Genomic DNA, 27,376 nt, shown 5'->3' with positions numbered 1-27,376 from the left:
ACTTAAAAATCATACAATGTGATTTTCTGGATTTCCATCTCTCACAGTTGAAGAGTACCTATGATACAAATTACAGACCTCTACATGCTTTGTAAGTCGGAAAATCTGCAAAATCTGCAGTGTATCAAATACTTGTTCTCCCCACTGTAGATGCATGCAAAACCATTGGCTGCACCACACCAGTCAAGCTGTTGGCAATTTTGCAGCTGTGATCTTGCTGCAGCAACAAAAAATCAACAGGAAATAATGCTGCTCTTGCATTGGACTATTTATTTTACTGATTAGTCGATAACCGCATATAATTGTTGGTCATGCTTGCCAAACTTCAAAGACTCTGTTGTCACTGCTCTGGTTAGAGAACTTAATTACACTCCATTCTGCCTGGGCTGTAGGGTCATCTTGACTATGGATATGGTCTCCAATTGACCATACTCAAAGGAACAAACTTTGCATTCCTGAGGCTATTTGCATTTTTCATGGCACCACTTAAATCAAAATAAATTAATAAAAAAAACATGCTGCTCTTGGCCTACAGAGGACCACGTCTTTCCTGCTCATTCCTATCTGTCTGCATATTTATCACCTTATTCTTCACCCTTTTCAATCACAGGTGTAAGATCCTCATCTCTCTCATCATCTTAGAGCTCCAATTAAGTACATGAAGATGGTCCTGATGTCCACTAGAACTGACATTTAAAAAATAGCTGTTATTTCAAAACACAAATTATTTAAGTGCTTTAAGTATATCATTCCTAACATGTTAATAAACAAGGACATGTACATATGCTTTTCATCGTAAAAAAACAATAGATACGAAATATTTGACAAACCCCTCGTTTAAAATGTTGTTCTTTGTATGCCTGCCATTTTGGATGAAAAGAAAGATGAACTTCCCAGCATGCAATTTTAACCAACGACATATCACTGGAAGCCCAGGTAACCTCTTTACAATGCAGCAGGGATTAGTAGAGTAGCTCAAAAGAGTAAAAGGAGATGAATGTAAACAAGAGTGAATGGGCTGAGTCTCAGGAGGATGTGGTAACATAAGACTGACTGTTTGTTACAAGCCACCCAGCACACTTAGCATGGGACATTAAGAAACATCTAGAATAATGTTAAGTAACAACTTTGCATGTTTAAATACAAAAAAACAATATACTAATCATAAAATTCAAAGCATACAGTACATGAAAAGTATCCAAATGGCTGCATGTATTCATTAAGGTGATTTTTGTAATTCAAGTTTCATTATAATAGGCCTATATTATGTTCTATCACACTTTTAAATCTCCGAATTTCAGTATGTTAAATAATGAGTTTAAAATCTGTATATTCAAAAGTTTTACATCTGATGAATTCTTGAAAAACAAGACTGCTTTTAAAAAGCAATGCAATTTTAATTATACAGCACGTGTCATACACAGAGTTAGGTTCAATGTGATGTAAAGAGAAGTAAAAACAATACCATTTAAAGGCCAAATAAAAGAGAGATCGATATTAAATGTATTGTTATTGTTATTATTATTATTATTATTATTATTATTATTATTATGAGTATTATTATTATTATTATTATTATTATTATTATTATTATTATGAGTATTATTATTATTATTATTATTATTATTATGAGTATTATTATTATGAGTATTATTATTATTATTATTATTTATTTGAGATCATGGTTTTGTAGTCTGGATCCTAAACTGCCATGATTTGGGCATTCTTTAGACATAAATGTGTAGGAGTTAAAAATCTGTGCATTTAAAGCGCAAGGTGAATCCCTAAATCCGTTTAAAGCCCAGTGGCTTGTCTCTCCTGAGATCTGCAGGACCTGCAGCATTCATGTCCAGTTTGAGTTAACGTTACCCCGCCCCCAACCTCAGTTACGTCGTAGTCATGGAGAATGCGTCCTCCTCTCGACCAATGAGAAGCGCAGCTGGGGCCATGTGTGTATTGTTTAAACTGCTCAAATCGGGCTGAGTTTCCAGACCGACAAAAACTTCCACCAAACCGAGTGATGGCGGCCGTCGTGTCTGTTAGTACAGCTGCCAGAGATGAGAGCACAGACACAGGGCTCAGTTTCGCCCCTCGTCCGCTTCACAATAATTACGACCTCCCTGCAGATGCAGATCACGAAAGCTGGATGTCCGGAGGAGACCACCGGTATTCTGAACCCGGCGGAGAGGACTCACCGTCGGATCGCGAATGTCAGCGGAGGGTCGACGAGGACTTGACATCACTGAGCCCCGAAGAGATAGAGAGCCGCTTAGAAAGAACTCGCCGGGAGTTTTACAACCGTAGAAAAATAATCATTAAAAATTTACCTTCCGACGTTAGCAATCAGGTAAGAGAAACAAGTCCTGGAGGTTTCAATTATTGGATGATTGATTGATTGCTAACGTTAGCCTAGCTCCAAATTGCTTTGCCATGCTACCTATTTTAGCCTGCTAGCCATTTAACTCGTTAGCTGATTTTACGTTTGATTGGTTGATATTTTGTTTTAGTGAGTCTGTATTTGGTTGACTTATAAGGCAACACGATAGCTGTTCATTTGTAGCCACAGGCTGTTATTATTGTTTATTTTTTCGGGGTTTGGGTTGTTAGGATTGCTGCCAGGTGGTCAGATAACTGTCAATATGGGTCATCTGTGGCCTGTATGACCTGCCACTCCTGCCTCGTAGGCAACAACTTGATAACTTTGATTTTGGGGAATTAATTTCCACTATTTGAACTCCAAAGCAAAACTGTCGTTGATTATCTTCCCCACATGACGGTTACAGGTGCAGTGGGACTTTCTTTCATCAGCACGTCTGTTGTTTAAGCTGGCGTTTGGTTGTGTCGACCAGCCAATGACTTGCTCATGATGCCTCATTTTTTTGGGAACGTGCCTGACTCGTGGGGAGCGGTGGGCCTGCGGGCCGAACCATTGTTTTCAGAGAGGTTGGGGGGGGGGGGGGGGGGTTCGAGATGTGAGTTGCATTATAACAAAAGGTGGAAGGTGTAGAGACAAAACGTTTCAGAAAATGCTAGATGGAATCGCCATTCGTTTGTGAAAGGTCAAAAGCAGCACAGAGCAATTTCTCATAGAACAATGAGTCAGTTGTTCACCTCTCACCCCTCCACAGGTGCAACTTGTTGCTAGTTCCCAAGTGGACATGAATGAGTTAATTATGTGATGACTAATCTACAGTTAACCAATTTGTAATTATATAACGTACACAACTACATCTTATAGTAAAATATTTCTATGTGTAATTATTTGGTAAAATGTTTGTATCAATTCAGATTTCTGAATGTCTTTTTCATTCACAGGAGGTCCATGAGCTGTTGGGCAACTATGACTTGAAGTACTGCTTTGTGGACAAATACAAGGGCACAGGTTAGTCACCACCTTGTCCATCATGTAAGGCATGCATGTTCAGTTGAAAGCTGTATGGCAGAGAAACTATGCATGTTTTAAAGTTGCAAAACTATCAGGGGATACTTTTTTATTTATTTAAATAAAGTAAATTAAAGAGGTTTGTTCTCAGAAATGGGAAAACAAACAAATTGTGACTCAAGCTAAATATAGAATCAAACTAAAATCTTGTGATGCTCAAATTTTGCATCAAAACGTATTCTAAATTAATTTTCACTAAATCACTCAAATTAAACCCTAGTTGTTTCCTGCTAGTAGGTATTCAAGGTGTGATTTGAGAGCTGTATACAAGCGGCAACATTCAGGTCTAAGTGCCTTTTTTAGCATTTTAAGTCTATGAGAAAATTATCCTAATTATAACTTGATGGCTTTAATTCTTTGTCAGTATAGTATGATTTCCACTTCAAAATGTATGATCCCATTCTTTTTTTTAATAAATAAAATGGAGGATAAAGCAGGGTATGCTTTGGGCCTGGCTTGGTTACATTGATGGGTTGTCCGGATTTTGTATGTTTTCCATCTTTGAACTCAAACCATTTCACAGTAAGACTTCGGTTAACAAAAGTTAATTGTCTTTCCTTAATCGGTGTTTAGTTTTTCAGTCACTCCTGGTGGCAAAAACATGCCATGGCGTCAGATAAAATGCTAAACAAAGTTTTTTTCTCCTGATCTGTGTCTAAAAATTATAGTTTTCATGTCAGAGGTTCAGAAAAAATGTAGCTAAAATCTATAATGTTTCATAACATTTTATCACAATTGCTCTATATCTCAATACAATAATTGTTCTGTAAATTCAAAAATAATGGTTTAAAATAGCCCTTCCATACCTAACACATTTATTTATTTGAAACTCTTAAACGAATACTTAAAATTTGGAAGTCATGTTACCAGAGATCTTCCTCGTCCTTCATTGCATTTACAACTTGACCCTCCTGCTTCATATCTGCCCTCATCAATTTACCTGGAAACTGTATTTGCAAGATCCAATTCTGCTAATTAAAATGCAAATATAAGTCATAAGTTATCCTTAGCAGTGGAATTCCATCTTGAATGCCCCAAAATGTGAGCTGCGTCTTTAATTCAGTGGAATTGCCTGTTTACAATGGTCCAAGTGCAAGAAAGATCAGCTTTTCATTCAAAGTTGATTTGTCAGGAAGCCCTGACTTTCAGGAAGGCTAAAACGGCAAACTACAGCTTAATGGAGGATAATAATGGGGCAGGAAAATAGCATGAGCCAGATGGTAAATTTAGGGTATGTCTGGTATCTACTAAACTGCTGTGGCAGAAAACATTCACATTTAGGTGTGCTTTCATAGAAAATATAGTTGGCTTGTTAAAACCTTAAGCTATAATAACCTTTTATTTTAATTTGGCTTTCAGGCTGCAACATCTCCCTTTCAATACATGGGTTACAGGATGTTTGGGTGACACTAAGCATCACACCATAGGGCTATATGTGTGTTTTGAGGTTTGAACATAACCAGATAAAATGCCTTTGATTCTTGTCAGCCATGATGGCTCCCTTTGTAGTCTCTATAAGGGAAATGTTGCAGTGACATGAAAGCATGTGGGTGGTGACATTCTGCCACCAGCGTTGTCTTTCATAAGACCTGGAGGACTGTTGTATATGGCTCCCTTAGACCTGCTGTATATGAAACATTTCTTTTAATGCTGACTGAACAAATGTCACTCCCTCACTTTGAACGTTTCCCCCTTTGCCTTTAGCATTTGTGACACTTCTCAATGGGGAACAGGCACAGTGTGCTATCAAAGACTTCCACCAGCATGTGCTACGGGACCGGGAGATCTCTGTGCAGCTGCAGCCAACAGACGCTCTGCTGTGCATCGCCAACCTGCCCCGCGCTTTCACCCAGCAGCAGTTTGAGGAGTTGGTGCGGCCCTTTGGTAACCTGGAGCGGTGCTTCCTGGTGTACAGCGCCTCCACAGGGCACTCCAAGGGCTACGGATTTGTGGAGTACATGAAGAAGGACTCGGCTGCCAGGGCCAAGTCGGAGCTGTTGGGAAAGCAGCTGGGCTCCCGCATGCTGTACGTCCACTGGACTGAAGTTGGCTCCCTCACATATCCACTGCTGAACTCCAAGTGTCTGTGCGTGGACCGCCTCCCCCCGAGCCTGCTGACAGCCCAAGACCTCCGCAACGCCCTGGCTGACACCCATACGCCAGTCTTCTGTCAGGTCAGATTCACCACAAATAAACACTCTGGGGCTGCAACTAACATTTGTTTAATCTTAGATTAAACCGCCACCATTTCCAAAAGTAATGGATGAATAATTTCATCTTCAAAATGTCAGAAAAATAAGAACATCCCAGTTTCTCAGTCAAATGTGATGTCTTTCTTTAATGAATGATCATAGGTGTTCATTTATCTGTTGATCGCTCTATCAATTAGGTGTAGCTCTAAAACACCGGTTGAAGTTGTGTTTTACACCACATGATGAATGTTATACTAGTTTGGATCTACAATTTGATGGTCCCAGATTGGAGTCGATGACTGTTATGTGCTGACTTGTATATGAATTGTTGCAGTGCCACAGAAGGGGTGTGGATTGCACAATTCCTCATTTTGTTTTCAAAACATTATTACAGTTTTTGGTTTTTCTGTACCCTTTCACCTTTACCCCAGTTTTCCTGTGGCCACTCAAAGTTTCTATAGCAGTGAGCATTGCTGGTTTCTATGGTGATGACCACCTGACTCCCCCAGGTGGTGTCATTCAGCAGGCCTTTCTGGAAAGGGAGAGAGAGGGGTGGCCTTTTTAACACGCATAGTTGTGCTTTCTGCTGGTTTCAGGGTTTTTGACGATTGTGGCAAATGCAGTGATGATTTAAGGGAAACTTTTTATCAAGATGCTACAAGGCCTTTATTTATGAACTAGTAAAACTTGGTGTTTTCAAATCATGAGGCTACAGGTGGTGCCTGATCATTTTAGGCCTGTCAAAGGAAATTCATAACCTATATTGTAGAAAAGCAATATGTAATAAACTTGTTTTGTTTACAATGTTGGGGAACAGTACATTATAATTATTATGAGGCTGCCTTATAAAACCTGTAGTTGCTATAAAATTGTGTCATTAGATCTGTTTTGAGAGAAAATTGTGGTTGGTTTCAGTTTAACAGGGTGTTTCCTACCTAGATGTGCTTTTAGATAGATGTTCAGCACATATGGGTGAAAGTGAAAAACCACAGGCCTAGTAGTCAGTGCTGTACTGGTGTTACCATATTTGTTAGCAACAAATTACATTTAAGAGATGAGAATTACCGTTTCTTTTTTTCCTCTCCACAGTTGGCTCAGGGACAAGATGGAAGTTTTCGGCGGTTTGCGGTGTTGGAGTTTTCCTCAGCTGAGATGTCTGAGGAGGCACAGCGACTGACCGATGGCCGGGTGCTTGGAGGGACACACATCAGGGTGTCCTTCTGCGCCCCCGGCCCTCCTGGAAGAAGCATGTTGGCTGCTCTGATCGCTGCCCAGACCATGGTATTTAAGTAAACTGAATGCATGTCAGTCAAAGGCTACTATTAAAATAGCATTGTGCTGACCGCTTTGTCTTGTGTCCTCTGTCCCTTTTTAAGGCTGTGAATAGGGGTAAAGGTCTCCTCCCTGATCCCACAGCCATGCAGATACTCACAGGCCTCAATAACCCCGCCACCCTCAAGATGCTGCTCAACCCACTGTCACAAGGGCCCAAACAAGGTGAGAGACTCACTTCCTCTTAATCAATGCCTTAATTTTCGGGTTTGTTCTGGAGCTGTGATTCCTGATGTCCTCTTTGTGTGCAGGCCTCCTCGGTGCAGCTCCCACAATGCCCCTGCTGGCCAACCCCGCCCTCTCCGCCGCCCTGCTCCAGCTGCTCCTTCAGAACCAGGCCAAGGCGCAGCAGGTACTGTAGCCTTTCTGCCTTTTACTCTGACATGTGCCTCCTTTGCCGCTCAGCCTGCTTTGATTCATCTTCTCCCACTCACACTCTCCCCACCCCACACTCTCTGCTCTTTCCTTCTTCACCATTAGCAAGCCTTTCTGGGAAATCATCTTCTTTGGGCTCAGGTGCTGCACAATAAAGAAAACCCTCTAGTACCTTGTGTGAGTGATAATGGTGTTTTGTGTTTGGCTATTGGTGTGAGCTGGTGGTGGGTAAGCTGGATTGATCTTTTTGTGTGATTGGTGGTGGAAGATGCGATGGCTGGTTGGGTAAGCTCTCGCTAGGAAATTAAGGTTGGTTTTGTGTGTGTGTGTTGGGTGTATTTTTGAGTGGTGCTGAATGATCTGGTAGGTGTGCACACAATGTGTAAATGCACATTCTGCAAGGACATAATTTCATACGTGGTGAGTAAGCCTCAGTGCTGATTAAGTGTGCTTGTGTAGTGCAGCGGTTCTTCCCCGCTCGAGTGTTGCAGCTAGGCTGTGTGACCCTCCTGTGACACGGACCTTTGCTGTCTCTCCTTTGGCCAGCAGGCAGGACTCATCGGGGAGAATCTTCTGGCCGCTCTCCCTGTCCAGCAGGGAGTCCATATGCTCGGAGACCTGCCCCAAGGTTTGACATTCCCCAACTCCAGCCGTAGCTCCTAGAGCCACAAACCGCATGGTTTTTTTCTTTGCATATGATGCTTAACATCTGTATCCCTCTGGCCTTTTAAATAATGGTTTCTCCTTTTTTTTCCTTTTTTTTTATTGCTTGTGACATTTTGGTCAAAATTCAAGATTATGCAGCTCTGGAAAAAAATCGAGACCACTCCAAATTTTTCCTAAATCTATATTTCTACATGTATGGCAGCCATTCTAGTGTCTGTTGAGTGCCAACACAGATGAAAGTTGTCAGTAGTTTATAGAATACAATAAAATAAATATTTTAACTCGAAGACGTACCTTTAAACAAGACAATGATAATGCTGAAGTGGTCTCTTAATCTTTTCCGCGGCTGTATGTGTTCGTTAACATTTAAAAAAAGGTATATAATATATAGATTACAGTAATTGTAAATACAATAATTTGCCTTTTTAAATCCTTTTAGGTCTTGGTCTTCAAACGGATCCTCTGGCCTCCCTAAAGTCAATGCCGCTTGGCAGATCCCTGGCAAGGGAACAGGAGTCCCCCACAGCAACATGCACCTTCCCCCAGACTTCCTCTCCCACCCTGCAGGGCATCTCTATGCCCCTGATGGGTGGCATGATGGGAGCAGATGGCCTCACAGCACAAGGGGTGAGGTCCCAAGTAATTTTCACAATGTATTCTAGCTCTTGTATTTGTGTCTACCTTTTTGCCCAAATGTAAACAATACTATAATAAAAAGCCACCCCCCCCCCCCCCCTCCTGTAAGGTATCTATACTAGGAGATCCTCCCAAAGATGTGAACCATCCCCAGAGTGCCTTCCTCGGTGTCAACAGTGGTTTTCCCTCAGGTAATTTCCCAAAATATTTTGTTGTATATAAATACTGTGTAGTTCTAATTTTCTTAAAGCTTCATCAATAAAAACAAACATATTCCAGCACACTGTATAATGTCTCTTTTCACTTTGTTACTCCAGTAGGAAGCTGCAGACCTCACCCCTATAGGAAAAGACCCACTCTAAGCAATGTGTCCAACCAGCACACGTATCCGAGCATACAGCCAAATTACAACCTGCGCTACCAGGATTCCTACAGCCCCGAGTATCCTCCTCTCCACCAGGTAACCACCATTGAAAGACTTTTTCCATGAATGGATGTCATTGTGACCTTATGAATTTAGAGTTTCACTGTCCTGTATCTGATGTGGCCTGACCCATTTGGTGTTTCTCCTCAGGATCCTCTGGCCCACTTGTATGAACAGCAGGAGAACCTTGATACTGGAGCCTTGGCTGGATTTGGACAGCAGGTCGGGTTTTGTCAATATCTGAATTAGATTTATTAACAGTTCTGAATTCAAACCAACCAAAACGCAGTCCTATCTTCCATGTCAGGGTTTGTCACCCCCCACCCTGATGATTTGACAAGGTTGTTTTCTCAGGATGAAATGTATAGGTTTACTCACAGGCAAAGTTAAAAATATGATTTTGTCCTCTATTTAATTTATCAATGAGCTGTGTTAACTAATTGTGCTTGAGGAGGTTTCTGGTTGATATCATTTATTTTATTACCCCCCTGCCACCCCTCACTCTTTTTAAAAAAAATAGCTGCTCCAAACTATGGAATTGTTTCATTGCACTACTGGGTATTAGATGATACGATTACAGTCCGATTCTAACACGCTTTGTTTCTGCAGCTTTCCCGTCACCCTGACTACAGTGAGCGGTTTCCCCACTACACTTACCCTCCGAGTGAACCCATGTCCCCATACTACTGCTCAGGGCCGGAGGACGGAAACCTTCCAACCACCCATCTCAACAGGGTAAGCGTGAAGCTTTTGACTGTCCTCTTTTTGGAAATGTTCAAAGAATAATCCCATGATCAATAATGAATGTGACGCTGCGTGCATGAGCCTCAGTAGAAGTGTAGTCCACTGAAGGTTGGTTGTTTGTCCTCAGGCTGTGGGAATGCCTCCTGTGAGCCACACTACCAACTTCCCCCCAGGCCTGGGGAATGCTGCGAAGGTAATTTAGAAACCTTCTTGTCCAAGTGTTAAGAGTCTTCAATTTGTGGAAATGTTTTTACTTTTAAATGTGCTCTTAATTGATTTAATGTTTTATTGTTTTATACCAATTCTAGACTCCTATTGGTAGCCACAAGCGTGTGTTCTCCCGGCTGATCCCATCTCCGGAGCCTAGCCCTGAGGGCGGCTACGTGGGCCAGCACTCTCAGGGCCTCGGTGGCCACTATGCAGACTCCTACCTTAAGCGAAAGCGTATATTATAGGTACAGCTGAATGCTTCTCGTGTAGGAGTAGCCATTCAGCAGCCAGGACAGTGGCATCTCCTCCGGTCTCCTTTAGTGAACTTTATAGCGTGGTGGTCATTGGATTTGTCTTTGTACTCCTGTGAGGGACCCCTGGAGGGTCGGGGAGTGCTGCCTGTTATCTGGACAGTTGTCACTTCATTGGAATTCTTGGTGGTTGTATTTTTTTCTGTTGTGTATATATGAATTTAGTGTGTTGGTAAAGTTTTTACTTTTTCCTTTTTTTTTTTTTATTTGACTTTTAATTTACTGTTGAAAGACTTGTACAGTGAGAAAAAAGAAATGGTTAACAAGCAAATGAAGTATTTTCTCTTGATCATTTTTTATTCCTGTGAGTGTGCCGTATCAGCAGAGCTACAGATAGTTTGGCCAGTTTTCAATGGCGGCCATAGGCTGCTTTTTATAATGTCAAGTGAGGCTGTCCACAATTTCTGCTAAAGGGACTTTGTAGTATTTAAAACAAGCTTTAATTAAAAAGTTGTACTTTTTTTTTTTTAAATGGCCTTCATAATTTCATGTAAAAAGTTAAGTAGTTTGTTTATAGAGATGGTGTTTTGTTTTTTTTTCTTTTCACAGGGTTGTATATTTTGCTTTATAACTCTTTCTGGATTCAGGCCTAATTTAATTGGTTAACATGCAGCTTTCCATCCACCAATGACAGCTGTATGTGCCAGCCTGTGTATAATAACACTGAAGCTTTTACCTTCTGGCATATTTTCTCAAGCCTAATCTTTTCCACGTTGTTTGTCCTTTGATTCACACCCTCCAACTTGTTTACGGAGTCTGTTCTCTACACTGGTTGAGTGATGCACTTGGAGGTCACGATCCTTATCTGTTCTCACCTCTATACAATACCATTCTTAAGTCTCCTCTCACCCGTATGTCAAGGGGTTAAATGTTTTCTGTGTTTGTGAGTTCTGTTTTGTAAAGTCCGAACACCACACCTCTGGTTTGGTTGATGGACCAATGGACATGTGCTGTGTGCCATCCCTTTGCGTTTAAGATGTACTAATGGAAGCTGGTGGCAGGTGACTGGTCAGTGACATGACTGTCTGTGTTTTTTCTTTCTCTCTTTTTAAAAAAAATCTATCTGGTTGACAGTTTGATTGTGAAAACCCATTACCTCTGACTTCTGCTAGGAAATGCAGCTACACTTGAGCCTTAACAGTGTTTTCTGTGATATCATCCTGCCCTGTGTTGGCTTACATCTACACATACCTTTTCTGTGTTTTTTGCTGTGTATATAGTTAAGCTTGATACTTTTCCAGAGTCCAAAACTTTTGTTTTTCTTTAATCATACCTGCCTCTGGTCTGGTGTTTTGAATGAATTTGCTGCTCCTCGTGTTTGTTGTTTGGCGGTATGTGGGACGGCTGAGTGGCACCAGCGCAGGCTACCCATGTTGTGTATGGACCAAGAGATGCAGCTGTACTGTGATCATTCATTTTGATACTGCCATCTACTCACCTGTGCCATTGTTGTCTCTGTATGTGTGATGAGAGCAAGTAAATGTTATTTAAACTTATTTTGTTGTCATTTCGTTATTTTTGGCTTGAGCTTTACTGCAGAATTTAGCTATACGACAATCTGCTTTTGGGGTTAATATAATATCTTTGTACTTTTTCTCCAAAAGTTTTGACTTGTTTTGGTTCAACATTTTCCAAAAGCACATTATTTCTGCTTAATGCACAACTGCCTTTAGGGGGTTCATTTTTGGAGTCTTTATTCCCAAATTAAGAGCAGAGGGTTCCAAATTGATTCCAAGTGACCCCTTAACAGATTTACATAATCATGATTAACATTTCTACCCTGAGAGTTGTGATGCAAATGGCTGCATAGATTATTTGTAATCCCTCAGTCTTAATTATTTAATATTTGCCAGCTACTTTGTAACATCTTTAAATGACTTGTAATCAATTAAAAACCTTTTTCTAAATGTATACTTACAATCAGAAGGTAAAGGAAAAAGAAATCCCCACCTTTTTAGAGCAGGGTAATGCAAATGCCTTTGGCCCCCTTATCATCCTTCATGGATGCTGGCATAAAAGCAACAAAACATTTGAGTTGCACAACCATTTATAGGCCAACTAACGTATTTTGAGCTGCACAAAGAGGCACACAGTGGTTATCGTATTCATCTTTTGGCTGATTATGTGAGTAATGAACCAGAACTGATATGCCTCCTCTCAATCAACAATGACTGCATGCACAGCCGGATGTTTTGCTTTATTGGATTGGCAACCAACCATAAAACTAATGCTTCTACAACCTTGAAGACAGATGTTGAGGAACAGCATGAAGTAAACAAAAGGGGAATACAAAACATCTGCTTGTACATTTAATTGGAAACTAATTTTGTCGACCGATATGAGCGAATAAATTAACAGTATTAGTGTTTCATGATGTACAGTGGGGAGAACAAGTATTTGATACACTGACGATTTTGCAGGTTTTCCCACTTACAAAGCATGTAGAGGTCTGTTTTTATCATGGGTACTCTTCAACTGTGAGAGACGGAATCTAAAACAAAAATCCAGAAAATCATTGTATGATTTTTAAGTAATTAATTTGCATTTTATTGCATAACATAAGTATTTGATACATCAGAAAAACAGAACTTAATATTTGTTACAGAAACCTTTGTTTGCAATTGCACAGAGCAGACGTTTGCTGTAGTTCTTGACCAGGTTTGCACACACTGCAGCAGGGATTTTGGCCCACTCCTCCATACAGATGTTCTCCAGATCCTTCAGGTTTCGGGGCTGTCACTGGGCAATACGGACTTTCAGCTACCTCCAAAGATTTTTCTATTGGGTTCAGGTCTGGAGACTGGCTAGGCCACTCCAGGACCTTGAGATGCTTCTTACGGAGCCACTCCTTAGTTGCCCTGGCTGTGTGTTTTGGGTCGTTGTCATGCTGGAAGACCCAGCCACGACCCATCTTCAATGCTCTTACTGAGGGAAGGATGTTGTTGGCCAAGATCTCGCGATACATGGCCCCATCCCTCCTCCCCTCGATACGGTGCAGTCGTCCTGTCCCCTTTGCAGAAAAGCATCCCCAAAGAATGATGTTTCTACCTCCATGCTTCACGGTTGGGATGGTGTTCTTGGGGTTGTACTCATCCTTCTTTGTCCTCCAAACACGGCGAGTGGAGTTTAGACCAAAAAGCTCAATTTTTGTCTCATCAGACCACATGAGCTTCTCCCATTCCTCCTCTTGATCATCAAGATAGTCATTGGCAAACTTCAGATGGGCCAGGACATGCGCTGGCTTGAGCAGGGGGATCTTGCGTGCATGACGGCGTAGTGTTACTAATGGTTTTCTTTGAGACTGTGGTCCCAGCTCTCTTCAGGTCATTGACCAGGTCCTGCCGTGTAGTTCTGGGCTGATCCCTCACCTTCCTCATGATCATTGATGCCCCACGAGGTGAGATCTTGCATGGAGCCCCAGACCGAGGGAGATTGACCGTCATCTTGAACTTCTTCCATTTTCGAATAATTGCGCCAGCAGTTGTTTTCTCACCAAGCTGCTTGCCTATTGTCCTGTAGCCCATCCCAGCCTTGTGCAGGTCTACAATTCCATCCCTGTCCTTACACAGCTCTCTGGTCTTGGTCATTGTGGAGAGGTTGCAGTCTGTTGATTGAGTGTGTGGACAGGTCTCTTTTATACAGGTAACAAATACTTGTCATGCAATAAAATGCAATTTAATTATTTAAAAATCATACAATGTGATTTTCTGGATTTTTGTTTTAGATTCCGTCACTCACAGTTGAAGTGTACCTATGATAAAAACAGACCTCTACATGCTTTGTAAGTGGGGAAAACCTGCAAAATCGGCAGTGTATCAAATACTTGTTCTCCACACTGTACATAATGCCCAATAACCTTATGCCAGACTTCATAATAGCCTTAGACTTTGCAGCATTCTTGGCATACATGTCACCAGGCAGACGATGTGCCTCTATCAGAGCGTTGATGCTGTGAATGTGACCTGTATGAATGGTAAACAAGTTATTGCTGAGAGGATGCATTGTACTCCCTGAATGAATAATTTAACAATCTCAGCCAGTCAGCCATAAAGGCTGATAACAGGCTGCTTAAGAAATGCAAACAAGCAAACGGGATGTCAGTGGGAGAAATGAAATACATTTTTGCATAGAGTGAGACTTGAGGCTGATGACACTCAAATGTATTAAAAGTGAAAAAGAGCTGAAATAATTCAGCTATGTTCTCATAGGCCCAGTACTTTCTGTTGAGCAGAGCCTGAAGGTAATGGCATGTCAAACTGAGTTTAAAGTGGTCTGCTGAGGTGATTGGCCCTTAGCATTACTGTCTCTCACCCTTCACACTGAGGGGCTAGGGGGCAGGAGACAGGGAAAAGAGCTCCTGTTCCTCTCAGCAACCATCAGGATGAAGGGTTTTTATTAGTCGTTATTCATGTGGACCTGCTGAGCCTTGAGCCGATGAAGCTTTCCCCTGATGGGCAGAAACACAGCTGCAGTACATTGGTCATAAAAGTATGCATTTTGTTGTTTTTTACCATTGGATAATGTTTCTGACATTTCTCAGCCAGCAACATTTTATGGCTATAGGTCTGTTGTGATGCCCAACAGAGAACTTTATTTTTTAAATCATTAATATTTAAAGGAAAATTAGTATGTAGTGAAGGAATGATGGGTTGTTTTGGGGACCTGCTGGCACTATACTAATGTGTTTTACCCAGTCATTGGGTATATTTCTGTAATATTTGTCTGTAATTCTTCAGGCACCCTTGAATTATGTTCTCATACCTGCAGCCAGTCTACCTAGAGTTCTCAGAGGGATCCGCCGAGGCTTGGTGGACGCTGTGTCAGACACATTTAGATTTCTGCCTTTCATGATTTCCACCCACACAGTCACCCTGCACAGTTGCTGTTGAATGCTGCAGAAACATGCAATTTCCCAAATACAGAGGGAGAGCTCTGACGGCAGATCACTGCAGCATCATTTATCACCCACCACACACACAAATCAAGGGGTACTTTTATTTCTGGAGCTTTCTGTGTGCTGGAAATGTAACTGTTACTTACATTTACTGCCATGTGTAAAAAACAGATTCACTGTAAGCTACTTGTATAACACTAAATTCACATGTGCAGTGATTACAGCTCTATTCCATATACAAGAAACAAAGAGTAACCAAAAAGGGTATGTCACAAGTGCTGTTTATAGCGGGATTAGTCATAGAAAGCAGCCCACTCCCCCTGTGACAAACAGTCTATAAAACAGTAAAACATCTCCATAGCACAGGAGAGAGCTGCCTTCTGCTAAATTCAGGCGAGGGTGAAAGCCACTCAGTTTGAACGGTGCTCGTGCTTACAGCCAAACAAGATTATATTATAGCAGGGAATTAAATTCCAAGCCAGAACATGAACCCTTATCCCCCTGAAATAAGCTTGGCTATTGTTACACTCTTCATTTTCATCTTTTCCAGTCAATCTCCTGTGTAATAGTATCACTGTATAAAATAAGATAACGCCTTTGTGGGGAAACAAAAGCTATGTTTCCCAACACAGTGTTCTGATGCACTGAGAAAACATCATACATATAGTCATTTTCTGGCAAGACATGCTTACATTTAATTTTGAATATTTCATTTTTCCAGCATCAGCCATTGACTGTAGCAGTGTGTTTTAAACCATCAAGCTGAGGGTTTCATTTAAATGCACAAGCAAGGTAATGTAGAGGGTTTTTTTTTTATCTTTCCACCACACCAAAACCTTATCTTATCTCTTCTAGAATCATCTCCTGTCGTCCTCCCTGTTGAATCATCTCCTGTCCAGAATCATATCCTTTATCATTAATAGCCTTTTATCTAGGAGCACAGCTCTCATGCCTCTCTTATTTCCTTCCTGCCACTTGTCTCTTACATGATTACGATTGAATTACACTTTATTGTAAGAACACGCTATCTCTAAACCATGCATTTATTATTCTGTGTTTTTTATCTAAGAATTACATTTACTGAAACCTGCCATCACCCCCACATTGATTGAAGGGTCTTTAATTATGATGACAGACACACAACATAGCCTTTAAATACAAGTGTTGATAAGTTATGGTGCTGTTTAACTGGCAAGTAGTAAATCACAGATTAGACTTTTCAAATAAAACTAATGGATTCGTTTTTGAAATTTGCATAATTAATGTGGTTACAGTAATGCGTGATGGGTACTTTAAATGTTTTTTTTCCCCCTGCTCTTCTACTTCCATTGTGCCCGGTTTCACCAATAACATATCACAGACCAGTGCCCATTAAAGTGCATTGTGGGAGCTCAACCTTGCGGTCTTTCTGACAATTGTTTCTCATCTCCAGTTGCCCTTACAGCTCCGCAACATCATTACTAGAAGTTTCAAGAAGCTTTCAAATCTAGTTATCAAATCATTTGAAGTCTCCCTGGTCCTCATCTCGTCCCTAAAGTGAAACCTTGCCTCCCTAATGCAACATTTCCCATCTAACTCCTCCTCTGCCTTCTACTGGAGACACATTTCAGAAAGATCTGATTGGTCTGGATAAATACAAGAACATTACTTAAGACAAAATGAGGCGAAAAGTGGTGGCACGCTTGTGCTGCTTGAGAGCACATAGAATCACTTCTGAATGATTGTGTTGTTCAGTGTGTGTAGGATTTGTGTTAACACACATACAGTGTGGACAGGAGGACATTACGCCCACACCGCTGCACCTCCACAGAAAAAGAAAAAGACAATCTGAAGTTATTTTAGGAATCCTTTATCACACCTAATATAAATGACCCACTAGCTTGCTGAATCACTGTTACATATTACTGCAACCACGTCTAATGCCTATATTCCTATCACACATTCAGTGGAGGAAATAAGTATTTGATCCCCTGCCAATTTAGTTAGTTTACCCACTTACAAAGAAATGAACAGTCTGTCATTGTTATGGAAGGTTTATTTTAACAGTGAGACAGAATATAAAAAATAAATAAATCCAGAAATGTACATAAAAAAGATATAAATTGATTTGCGTTTAATTGGGGGAAATAAGTATTTGATCCCCTTGCAACCAACAAGGCTTCTGGCTCCCACGGACCAGTGAAACAAGTCCTCTCGCTTTAAGAAAGTACTCCTGATATCAACTCGTTACCTGGATAAGGTGAGGGATCAGCCAATAACTACACAGCAGGGACTTGTTAATGATCTGAAGGCAGTTGGGACCCCAGTCACCAAGAAAACTATTGGTAACACTGCCCCGTAATGGATTAAAATCCTGCAGCGCCCCTACCAGTGATCCTCTGAATGATTCAGAGAAGGCTTATGGGAAGGACATGTGGTCAGATGAGACCAAAATCAAGATCTTTAGCATCAATTTGATATGTCGTGTTTGGAGGAAGAGAACTGCTGCCTATGACCCCCAAAACACCATCCCCAGCGTCAAGCATGGAGTCTGCTAAGGGGACACGGAGATTCACCGCATCGAGGGTATGATGGAGGGGGCCATGTGTCAAATATTGGATGATAACCTCCTTCCCTCAGTGAGGACATGGAAAATAGGACATGGATAGGTCTTTCAGCACGACAATGACCCAAAACATACGGCCAAGGCAACTAAGGAGTGGCTACAGAAGAAGCCCCTTAAGTTTCCGGACCTCCATCCCATAGAACATCTTTGGAGGGAGCAGAAGCTTCCAGTAGCCAAGCATCAGCCTCCAAACCTTAAGGATTTGGAGAGAATCTGCAGAGAGGAGTGGACCAAAATCCCTCCTGAGATGTGACCTGGTGACCAACTGAAAGAAACGTCTGACCTCTGTGCTGTCCAACAAGGCTTTCTCCACCAAGAACTAAGGCATGTTTTGCAAGGGGATCAAATACTTATTTCCCCCAATTAAATGCAAAAGAATTTGCATTTAATCTACATTTCTGGATTTTAGTTTTTGATATTCTGTCTCTCACTGATAAATAAACCTACCATAAAAATTACAGACTGTTCATTTCTTTGTAAGTTGGTAAACTAACTAAATTGGCAGGGGATCAAATTCTTATTTTTCTCCACTACACCTACATCACAGCACCTTCAATTGAATTTTCATTGTCCTACATGCGGTCAGACAGACATGTTGAGACACACATACACAGTAACTGCCAGACTATTGCACACTGTCAGGAAAGAGGTGTGAATTAATATTTCATGGCCCTCCACTGGCAGAAAGTGGATGTATTTCCCAGCATTCCCTAATGCCTGATGTGTAGACTCAGTGTGGGCCAGAGGCCAGACAGTCTGCTGATGGTCTTTCGGCTCAATATGCAAAATCTCCTGCCTTCTGTGAATATCTGTAAGCTAGAGACATTATTTACATGTTCAGTTCAAGCTACATCTCCACCGTACACACTCACCAACATTAAAATTAAAACGGCAAGAATGCATTACACGCTGTACTTTTCCATGGCCTGCATGACCCTCTTATCCACATGCACTGAGCTAGCAAGACTGCTTGGCATTTCAATTATCTTTCACAATACGAATGTATAATGCAGAGATCTATTTGGCGAGGTTGATGATAATAAATCAGATGCTCACTCAATGAAGTGTGAAGCTGACTCAAGCATGAGGATAGGTTTTCCCCCCCACACCACACAGGAGCAGTCCTGTGGTCCGCAGTCGTTTCCCTATCCACTGCACACTCCCATCTTACCTTCTGTATATGGGGGACTATGAAAAATTTAAAAAAGTATACATGATGATTTGACATGAGGTCCATTGTCTATGTCATCAAATAATACTTTAGACAAAAAAACAACAACATATTACCAATTAATTTCCCTTTTAATGTAATTCTGCGGTCACACATAAGAACAGTTACATACTGCTGCTGGTGTTACTGAATTGTTGCACAAGAAGCTGGTTAGAAATGTTCCTACATTCCACAAAAGTATTACCCATGTTCATTCCAATAGTCTGCATACTTGTTAGTCAAGGTTTTGCGCATATGAGAGCCATGAGACCAGAACCCAGGGTAATTAATAAAATACCTCACTGTGTGTGGGCATTTCTTTCCTCCGTTTTTTGGTCAAGGTTTTTGAGATGAAATGAAAGCAAGTGAGTTTCTTTTGTTAGCATGCAGCAGTTACAGACTCTTAGAGTCTTTGCTTACTCACTCACGTTCTGATGAAGCATCAGAGTTGTATGTTTAATTGTGGTTAAAATATTAATCGTTCTTAAGAGAGAAATTCCTTACAGCACGATTCAACTACATTAAAAAATCGTATTTTTATTTTACAAGTGTTTCCCAGTCTAACAATAGTCTAATCTGTTATTCCGATGAGCAGTTTGGAGTTGCTCATTTAGGATTTTTCTGTACCATTTCTAGACCCAAAACAGCCTTTAAATTAAACACTTTAGTTGTATGATTGTATCGGCTTTAAATAGGAAATTACAGTTATTTCCACATATTCTCTCTGCGTCCAGATACAGGCTGCATTTTCATTTATCCCTTTTCATTTTCTAAGGACATGTACTACACTTTAACATTTTCTCTCAAGGAGACAATATTGAATACTTTAGAACAGCTGCCCTGGGAGAAAATAATCATTTAAAGTTGAAATCAATTGCAGATTTATTCTGAGTCATAGCAAGGAAGTAAAGTCCTTTCAGAGTCATTCAATGCTTCAAGGTCAATATAGTCAAGATATATTCTTTTCAATCTAAAACCAAATAGGTTGCAAATTGCAATCAAATACAGTATGACAGTTGTGTGAAATCTGAAAAGAAAGTAAAGGGGTCTTTGAAATTAAATTTGAATTGTCAAGTTATGATTGTATTAAACCAGCAGTTTTTGAGTATTAAGACCCTCACCAACATAACATTTTCCACTTGCCTTATTTTGATAAATGCAACAAGCAAACTTTGTATGTTAAACTGTGATTTTTTTTCTATTTCAGCTGAGAACACACATCTAAAATTAGGCCTTGGCTTTTAAAGAAGCAGACAAAATGATTAATGCCTTCGTGTTGTAGCTGAACTACTGCAATGCTTCTGTACGTGCCTTCTCCAACCTTCTGCAGCTCGCCTCCAGTTATAATGTTTCTGCTGTTGCTTTTCTCTGAAGGTTACCATAACATTTCAAAAGTAGTTTAAATATCTTTGAATTGTGTGAAAGCATTTCACAATCCAGTCACACAGTGTATATGTAAATACAGTAAATGTATGTCCATTATATCACCCGACCACATTTAGGTAAAACACACACAACATATTTTGATGCTAGTTAAATAAAATAGCACTTCTTTACTCAATACCTTCAAAAAATTGTGTTGTTTGTAAATTTCTTGCACTACACAGTATGCATGTAAAATCCCAGCTCAAAGCAATAATTCTTCACATCAATCAGAATGCCATCGCAGTGTGTTTTTGTTTCTGTCTCGCTTTCTCTGAAGTACAGACAGCTGGACATGAGTACGGAAAAAACTAAAGATTTCATTTAGGTTGAAGCAGAAAAGAGAAGAGTGAAAAAAGCGTGTGGACAAAAGGAAAACCACTTTTTACAGCGCCAGTCTATTTGTGACAGAAGTAATTACAGTATAGATGGAAATTGGACTAGAAATCTATAACCCCGCTCTCTGCTCTGTGAGGCTGTGATGCTCACCAGAAAACAAAACAGTTGGTTTGGACCACTTGTCTGTTTATGGTTATGCACTCCATGCATATTCTCCATGAAACCATAGGACATGTGAGGATTGGCATGATGAATATATTGATTTATTGTCAGAATACAGGAAATATCTTGACATGTAGAATATCACTTGGTAGTGTTCATGCCCTACATTTCTTTCTGGTCACGTTCTTTCCTTCTGTTTCAATCTGCCAGAGCCCAGGCATGAGGGAAATGAGGGAAAGCGTTCAGAGGACCACAGGGAAAAAGTGGACTTTTAGTTAATTGTAAGTGGCACCACTGCTTCCCATGACACAGCTTTTGTCCTGCTGCACACACACACCACACATAAAGGGCAGCAGACGGTTGTCTCTGGCGGCTTCCGGCTAATGAGCTTGACTCGCCTGAGGCGTGAGGCCTGAGGTCGGATCTGCTGCGCTGTAGTTCAGCCAGCCAGCATTGGATGGAGCCAGTGGGCGGCATTGTAGCAGATCTTCACCAAGACTCTCCACAACCACTTACTATGGCTTTATCAAAGTATATAACCATTTCTGGACTATTTGAAGCCAATGCACCAGCATTTAAAATAGTTTGGCTCGTTGAAAGCTTATACTCTTTTTTTGGTTTTTATCTTCATGGTTGATTGAACAGTGTAAGTCACTTCGGATGAAGGCATCAGCTAAATGACATCTAATTTAACGAGTCTGTAAATTGTTTTTTTTAAAACTATTTTTGGCACCAATATGTTCGATTCAGAGCAGTTTAAAGCTATCAGTGCCACAATTTATGCTGTTCACACACTACACTACTGAGAGCATTGAGACTGTGCTGGCAGGGGAAGAAGCTTTCTTAAGTTTACAGTCCATCCAAACATTCTTTTGTTTATTTTTTTAGCTCCTTATCTGTGTCAGGGTCACCAGCGGCAGTAAGCAGAGCTGTCCAGATGTTTTGTTTCCCAGTAGCTGACTCCAGCTCTTCAAGTCAAGTCTGAAGGCTCTTCCAGGTCAGCTGATGCTGTAATGAGTCCGCTCATGCTGATTCCGGGTGGGCTGTTAACCAATTGAAAATGTGAGCTTATCTTCTCTCAGTGCGCCTTGTTCTTCACACCTGTTACTTCACCACCAGTCTGGTCCTTCTCATAACCATGGGTACATTATTTTTGTGATGTACCCACATATAGTACACAGAAACCCGAACTCCATCTGGAGAAATATTGCATTCCACCTAAAAATGGCAGAATGATTCAGGAAAAAGCTATACAATGTCCTCCAAAGCAATTTGGACAAAAGGTAAAAAATTCGGCAGACACTAAAGACCCACCTGATGTCAACTAGCTCAAGACTGTCTGAATGCAGCTGCAACTTGATTGAGTTTAACAAAGGTGATCCAAATCCAGTCTGAGAATCAATCATATTGGCTAAGCAAGTGTAAAAATAAAAGGCTTCAACTACTTTTTTAATTATTCACAATGATCTTCCACAGAAATAGACAGCTAAAAAACAAGAAACATGAAACTGAATGTGGCAAACATACGTAAACATTGACTATGAGATTGTATACAATCTGTATACCTCTGAGTGTGTTTGAATACAGTTTAACATAGGTTAAATACTCTCAATCACAAGAGAAACAGTACCATCCACAAACAACAATAGCATATTCCCTCCACTCCTAGTCAACACAACTAGCACTTGTTTTAGCATAAATTGTAACGCATGCACACATTTATTCCAGCCTGACAGATGCTAGCTCATTGTCACAAATGTCCCTACAGTCAGATGCTTTCATCCAATGTGTTCCTTAGTACCATTAGCTGCGAGTCCCTGATGGGAATAGGATATTTTATCTTAAAGTGTGAGTGCCATGCCCAGCTCCTAAAAAGGATAAGGTTTAATTATGTTCTTTATCTAAAAATACTAGCTGCAGAAAATGTTAGGTGAAGTACACTGGAAGGTGTCAGTGTACTCCTCAATCATGAAAAAGCTAAGTAATAGGGACAATGTTCGGCTAGAAATAGGTAAAAATGACTAATAGTGGCATTTTAAGATCCCTGATCTTGTAAGCCTTGTTCTCAGCTGCCATCATCATTTGAGCAATTTGCTGCGTTTGTTTTCTGTCAAGGAAATGCGCAGTGAATGCGTGCATGGGGCAAAACATAATGGATGAGCACATAAGAGGTTCAAAACCCTCCAGTGCTGACAAATCACTGAGGAGAACAACCATCCAACCACCACAGAGATAGACTGGACTGAGAGAGGGAGAGGGAGAGGGAGAGGGAGAGGGAGAGGGAGAGGGAGAGGGAGAGAGAAGGAGAGAAGGAGAGGGAGCTTTGTGGTGAAGCCAATGTTTGTCGTCGAACTCCAGCAAATATGAGGATGGGAAGATAATAGCCCACACTGAACAGGATGGCTGAACCTCCGAAATGATCAATTTGTGTCTTTTTATGATGCATTCTGACAAAACTAAGCCTGGAGAAGAGTGAAGAAAGGAACAAATGATCGCATCTGTTTTTTTTTGACATGTCAACCCATTCTTCATACCATACTGAGGTATTGAGGAAGGATGTGTTTTGAGTGCAGTGTGCCATCCTTCTGAAATCACTGGATCCAAAATCTCCATGGAGGAATTACTGGAGACATCTGCGGTGTGTGCGCGCTCCGAGATGCCGTAGCTCTACACGAGCCGTGATAGATTGAGTACTTTTATGGAAATTGCTTGGAAATTTCTGAGAGACATACGGGCAGCAATAATACCACACATATAAGCCAGCGCCGGCGATCTGTGTGTCTCTGCAATAAGTGGCTGATAAAAAGCAATAAACTCTCTAAAATAAATACAGTCATCCGGTTGTGCGCCATGGGCGACGAGGCGTCAAACTTCAGGGGAAGCAGCAGGACCGGTGTCTCATCACTAAAACGCAGGACTGGTGAGGATCACGGCAGAGGGGAGAGTCTACAAAATTAAAACTGATCACCACTGAGAACAATGCGATTAATGATTTTTGAGTTGCCAGATTACCACTGTGACAGTTTTTGATGTTATTCAGAAAACACGATTCAGATCTGGGCTGTGCTGGACTTGGTCACTTTGATTTGTTCGAGTGGCAGAGAAGGACATGAAACGTTTGGTTTTGTGCTTGAAAATAAAAGAAAACAGCCATATCATCTAAGAAATAAGTTTAAAGAGGATCTTTAATATTTTTTTTTGCACTATGATGGAACCATCGCCGTGCTCGAAGAAGAGCCTGTCCCTGTCGCTCCCGGTTCCGCGGGAAGGACAGGCGACTCTAAAGCCTCCGCAGCATCTTTGGAGACAACCCCGAACCCCCATCAAAATCAAACACCGGGGGTACTCCGACACCGACCGGCATCACCACCGGCACATGGAGCGCTCAGACGCCGTGGATACGAGCGACAGACCAGGACTGAAAAAGTCTCGGATGTCCTGGCCGTCCTCCTTCCACGGGACCACAAACACATCCATCGGAAATTGTGTCGGGAATAAACGGTAGGCGAGAGAGGAGTGTGCATTCCAAACAACCCAATAATAGCCCATGACAGCCCACAAGGCATATGCCTTAACCAGAGGGGAGGAGGGGGTGCATTTTAATGAGTGCGTAATAACGCAGTGTGCCTGAAGGGTTAACTGATATGAAGCGCTTTCTGCCGGGAGGCGGGACGCGGGACGCGTGGGTTTTCAGTGCTGATGCGTTATGCGTCTTTGGATAGACTATCAGATGGGTATGAAGCGCAAACCGGTCCACCCACTCAAAAGGCAGGAGCAGCATCTGTAGAAACCAGGAACATATTTAACATGTTAGTTCAAAGGTACACTCGGTTTAATGGGACCAAAGGTCTAGTGGGTGCGTTGGAGCGTGATGCACTGACATATTGACACGCAATACAGGCCATTATGAGCTTGTTTGCAGAGAGAGATCTGGAGCCCTCTGTTTACTAGGATTCACTCTGCTGCCCTTAGCAAGGCACTGAGTCTCAGGTGTGGTAGATGAGGTAGAGACTGGGTTGATGATGTGGAAAATATGTAAAAAAAAGTCATAAAGTGTTACTTGGACTGTCACACAGAAGCTTCTAATATGCGCACCAGTGGCTGCTCTCTGATCAGATGTGACAGTAAAAAAATCCCACTGCATTAGGGGGGAGGACAGCAAACACAGCAGAATTATATGATTCTTTAACTCCACCAGCTAACAACTCTTGCATCACTTAAATCAAATTACACTTTGCATGTTAATCAGGCAGATTAAATTAGAGGCATTTCATTAAGTGAGTCATGGAACGATACATTTTCCTTACACAACAATTGCTTCATTTATCCTCTTACTTAGAATCCATCATCGTTTTCTTTTTATCGTTTGCTGCTCCATGTAGTAGTGCTCAACCTAAATAGATTATAGAATTGACAGCCTCTTCAGTGTTGCCAGGGGCTAGCTTGGCACATTTATGTTATCTTTCACATGCTTCTAAACAGTGGCATCCCTGTTCCTGAAAGAAATTGTCATAAAGAGGAATTCAAGGATATTAATTCTGGTCACTCCCACTTCCACTCTGTCCTTTGTGTGACCTGAAATCCATAGATGTTTCTGTAAGTGCAGGAGTTAGTTCACATGTTAGACTGTTTCTGACTCCTTAATTATATCCCTCACCCTAAGAAAGCCCACATGTGCCCCTACAAGAGAAGAATTTAACTGGATACATTTTAGACCAATAATACATCCCTGAGTGGCTGCTGGATCCCGAAAGGACTGATGGGTCCTTTATTTATTAATTTTGTAGGCTTTTATTTTTCTTTTTTAATGCCACAGACGGCCTTCCCAGCAGGCCCTTGGGAAAATGGCCAACTCCAGCTGACTGGAGGAAGGGCTGATTTGTTTTTTGGTCCTCAGGACACGCTATGAGGCAGTCCAATCTTTAGTGCATTGGGACTGACTCTGCCTGCCCTTCTCCTTCTGTGGGCGGCAAACCATGAAAGGGCAGAGGGAGAGAGAGAGAGAGAGAAAGAGAGAGAGTTAGATAGAGAGTGAGAAAGAGTGAGAGAGGTAATTCGATTCAGACAAGCTCACTTCTTAGAGCACACCAAGCTAGCTCCAACTGCGTGTGTGTTCATGTGTGTGTATGAGCCTTATCATATCCATGAGGTGATGTGTACTGGTCTGTGGGTGTTTGTACTACACATTGGTCAGGAAGGAGAGTGCACAGAGGAATGGAGGCTGGTAGATGAAAGTTGTGTGTCATGAGTAGTGGTGAGATGCTGCACGTAGTGTGTGTGTGTGTGTGTGTGTGTGTGTGTGTGTGTGTGTGTGTGTGTGTGTGTGTGTGTGTGTGTGTGTGTGTGTGTGTGTGTGTGTGTGTGTGTGTGTGTGTGTGTGTGTGTGTGTGTGTGTGTGTGTGTGTGTGTGTGTGTGTGTGTGTGTGTGTGTGTGTGTGTGTGTGTTTGTGTGTGTGTGTGTGTGGATGTAGAGGTATTTATGAGTGGGCTGTGCCCAGGTTAGTGTCTGACCTGTAGCCCGTATGGATTGCAATAAGCCTTATTTAATCTGTTTTCATATCAGTGTGAGGCCAGAGGGATTTCCGTAGTGTTTATATTATTTTCATTCCTTTCACATAACAGAGCGACTGTATATCCTGCCTCCTTACTTACGTCCGAATAAAGGACGCTTCAAGCTGAATGCCTCATCTCCTTGCTGGATTGATCAAGCTTTATGAACATCTAGCCGCTCTGTGTTTTAGCTCAAGGCTACATTGACTCCAGCCTATGAACAGCAGTGCTATGTACATCTGCTCGCACTACCACTCTCAGTCTCTGGAAATACATTTCACCAATCCCTAAAGGATGTAATAGAAGACAGTTACCCCCTTAATCCTGCTTAGATTGACAAAGGTCCATTTTAGTAAACAAGCATTGTCAAAAATTGGCACAAATGGAAGCTGATACCATCTTGCTGACATTTTTTAAATGGAAAGACGTGAATTCTGGATATAAATCCAACACTGTGAGTACCAACATGTTTTTGCAATTTTTATGACAAATACTGTTGGTTCAAATGTATTTGCTAAGGAACATCAAGTGACTTTGTTGTTGGTCAGTGGAAAAAGTAATTTGTCTTTGATTGGTTGTGTGCTGCTCGACATAGCGGTGACCTTTTTGTCTCGAAGAAGCAGACCATTCAATCACAGAAGACTCGGTCAAGACCTCATCTGGAGGTTCGAAAGATCAATCAGCCAGAGAGATGCTGGTGAAATAGTTTGGGACAAAGTTCATAGAAAAACAGATTGCAGCGTGTTACTGTAATTGATACACTTATTTTTGAAAATGAAGCACTCCCAACAGTCCCCAATGTAGGGTTGGATAGCATACAACAGGGATTCTGGGTGTGGTTGAGCATAATTGTCTGAAGAAT

The 27,376-nt window shown here is 41.4% G+C and overlaps 2 protein-coding genes across 6 annotated transcripts in view; both read left to right on the top strand.

Moving 5' to 3' along the window:
- Window positions 1–1,934: 1,934 nt before the first annotated feature.
- raver1 (ribonucleoprotein, PTB-binding 1) lies at window positions 1,935–11,828 on the top strand. 5 transcript variants are annotated; one of them, XM_063904938.1, is made up of 15 exons: window positions 1,935–2,347; window positions 3,316–3,382; window positions 5,147–5,616; window positions 6,724–6,915; window positions 7,011–7,131; window positions 7,218–7,318; window positions 7,447–7,518; window positions 7,891–7,969; window positions 8,447–8,634; window positions 8,753–8,834; window positions 8,964–9,103; window positions 9,218–9,289; window positions 9,677–9,802; window positions 9,939–10,004; window positions 10,120–11,828. In XM_063904938.1, exons 1-15 carry the CDS (start codon window positions 2,021–2,023, stop codon window positions 10,264–10,266), a joined length of 2,250 nt encoding a protein of 749 aa, XP_063761008.1. In that variant the 5' UTR covers window positions 1,935–2,020; the 3' UTR covers window positions 10,267–11,828. The 5 variants fall into 5 exon arrangements, with proteins under 5 accessions (XP_063761008.1, XP_063761006.1, XP_063761007.1 ...); XM_063904937.1 differs by having other exon boundaries at window positions 1,939–2,347; window positions 8,961–9,103; XM_063904936.1 differs by lacking the exon at window positions 7,447–7,518 and having other exon boundaries at window positions 1,937–2,347; window positions 7,888–7,969.
- An 11,500-nt stretch (window positions 11,829–23,328) lies between these two features.
- pde4a (phosphodiesterase 4A, cAMP-specific) overlaps window positions 23,329–27,376 on the top strand; it is a 38,273-nt gene continuing 34,225 nt past the window's right edge. The window contains exon 1 of the mRNA XM_063904682.1: window positions 23,329–24,465. Coding sequence (XP_063760752.1) covers window positions 24,170–24,465 — 296 coding nt within the window. The 5' untranslated portion in view covers window positions 23,329–24,169. The remainder of the gene's footprint in view (window positions 24,466–27,376) is intronic.

Source organism: Eleginops maclovinus, chromosome 16 (genome assembly GCF_036324505.1).
Source record: "Eleginops maclovinus isolate JMC-PN-2008 ecotype Puerto Natales chromosome 16, JC_Emac_rtc_rv5, whole genome shotgun sequence".
Taxonomy (NCBI): domain Eukaryota; kingdom Metazoa; phylum Chordata; class Actinopteri; order Perciformes; family Eleginopidae; genus Eleginops; species Eleginops maclovinus.
Note: the sequence above shows the minus strand (reverse complement) of the source record. Positions and strands in the feature narration are given on the sequence as shown.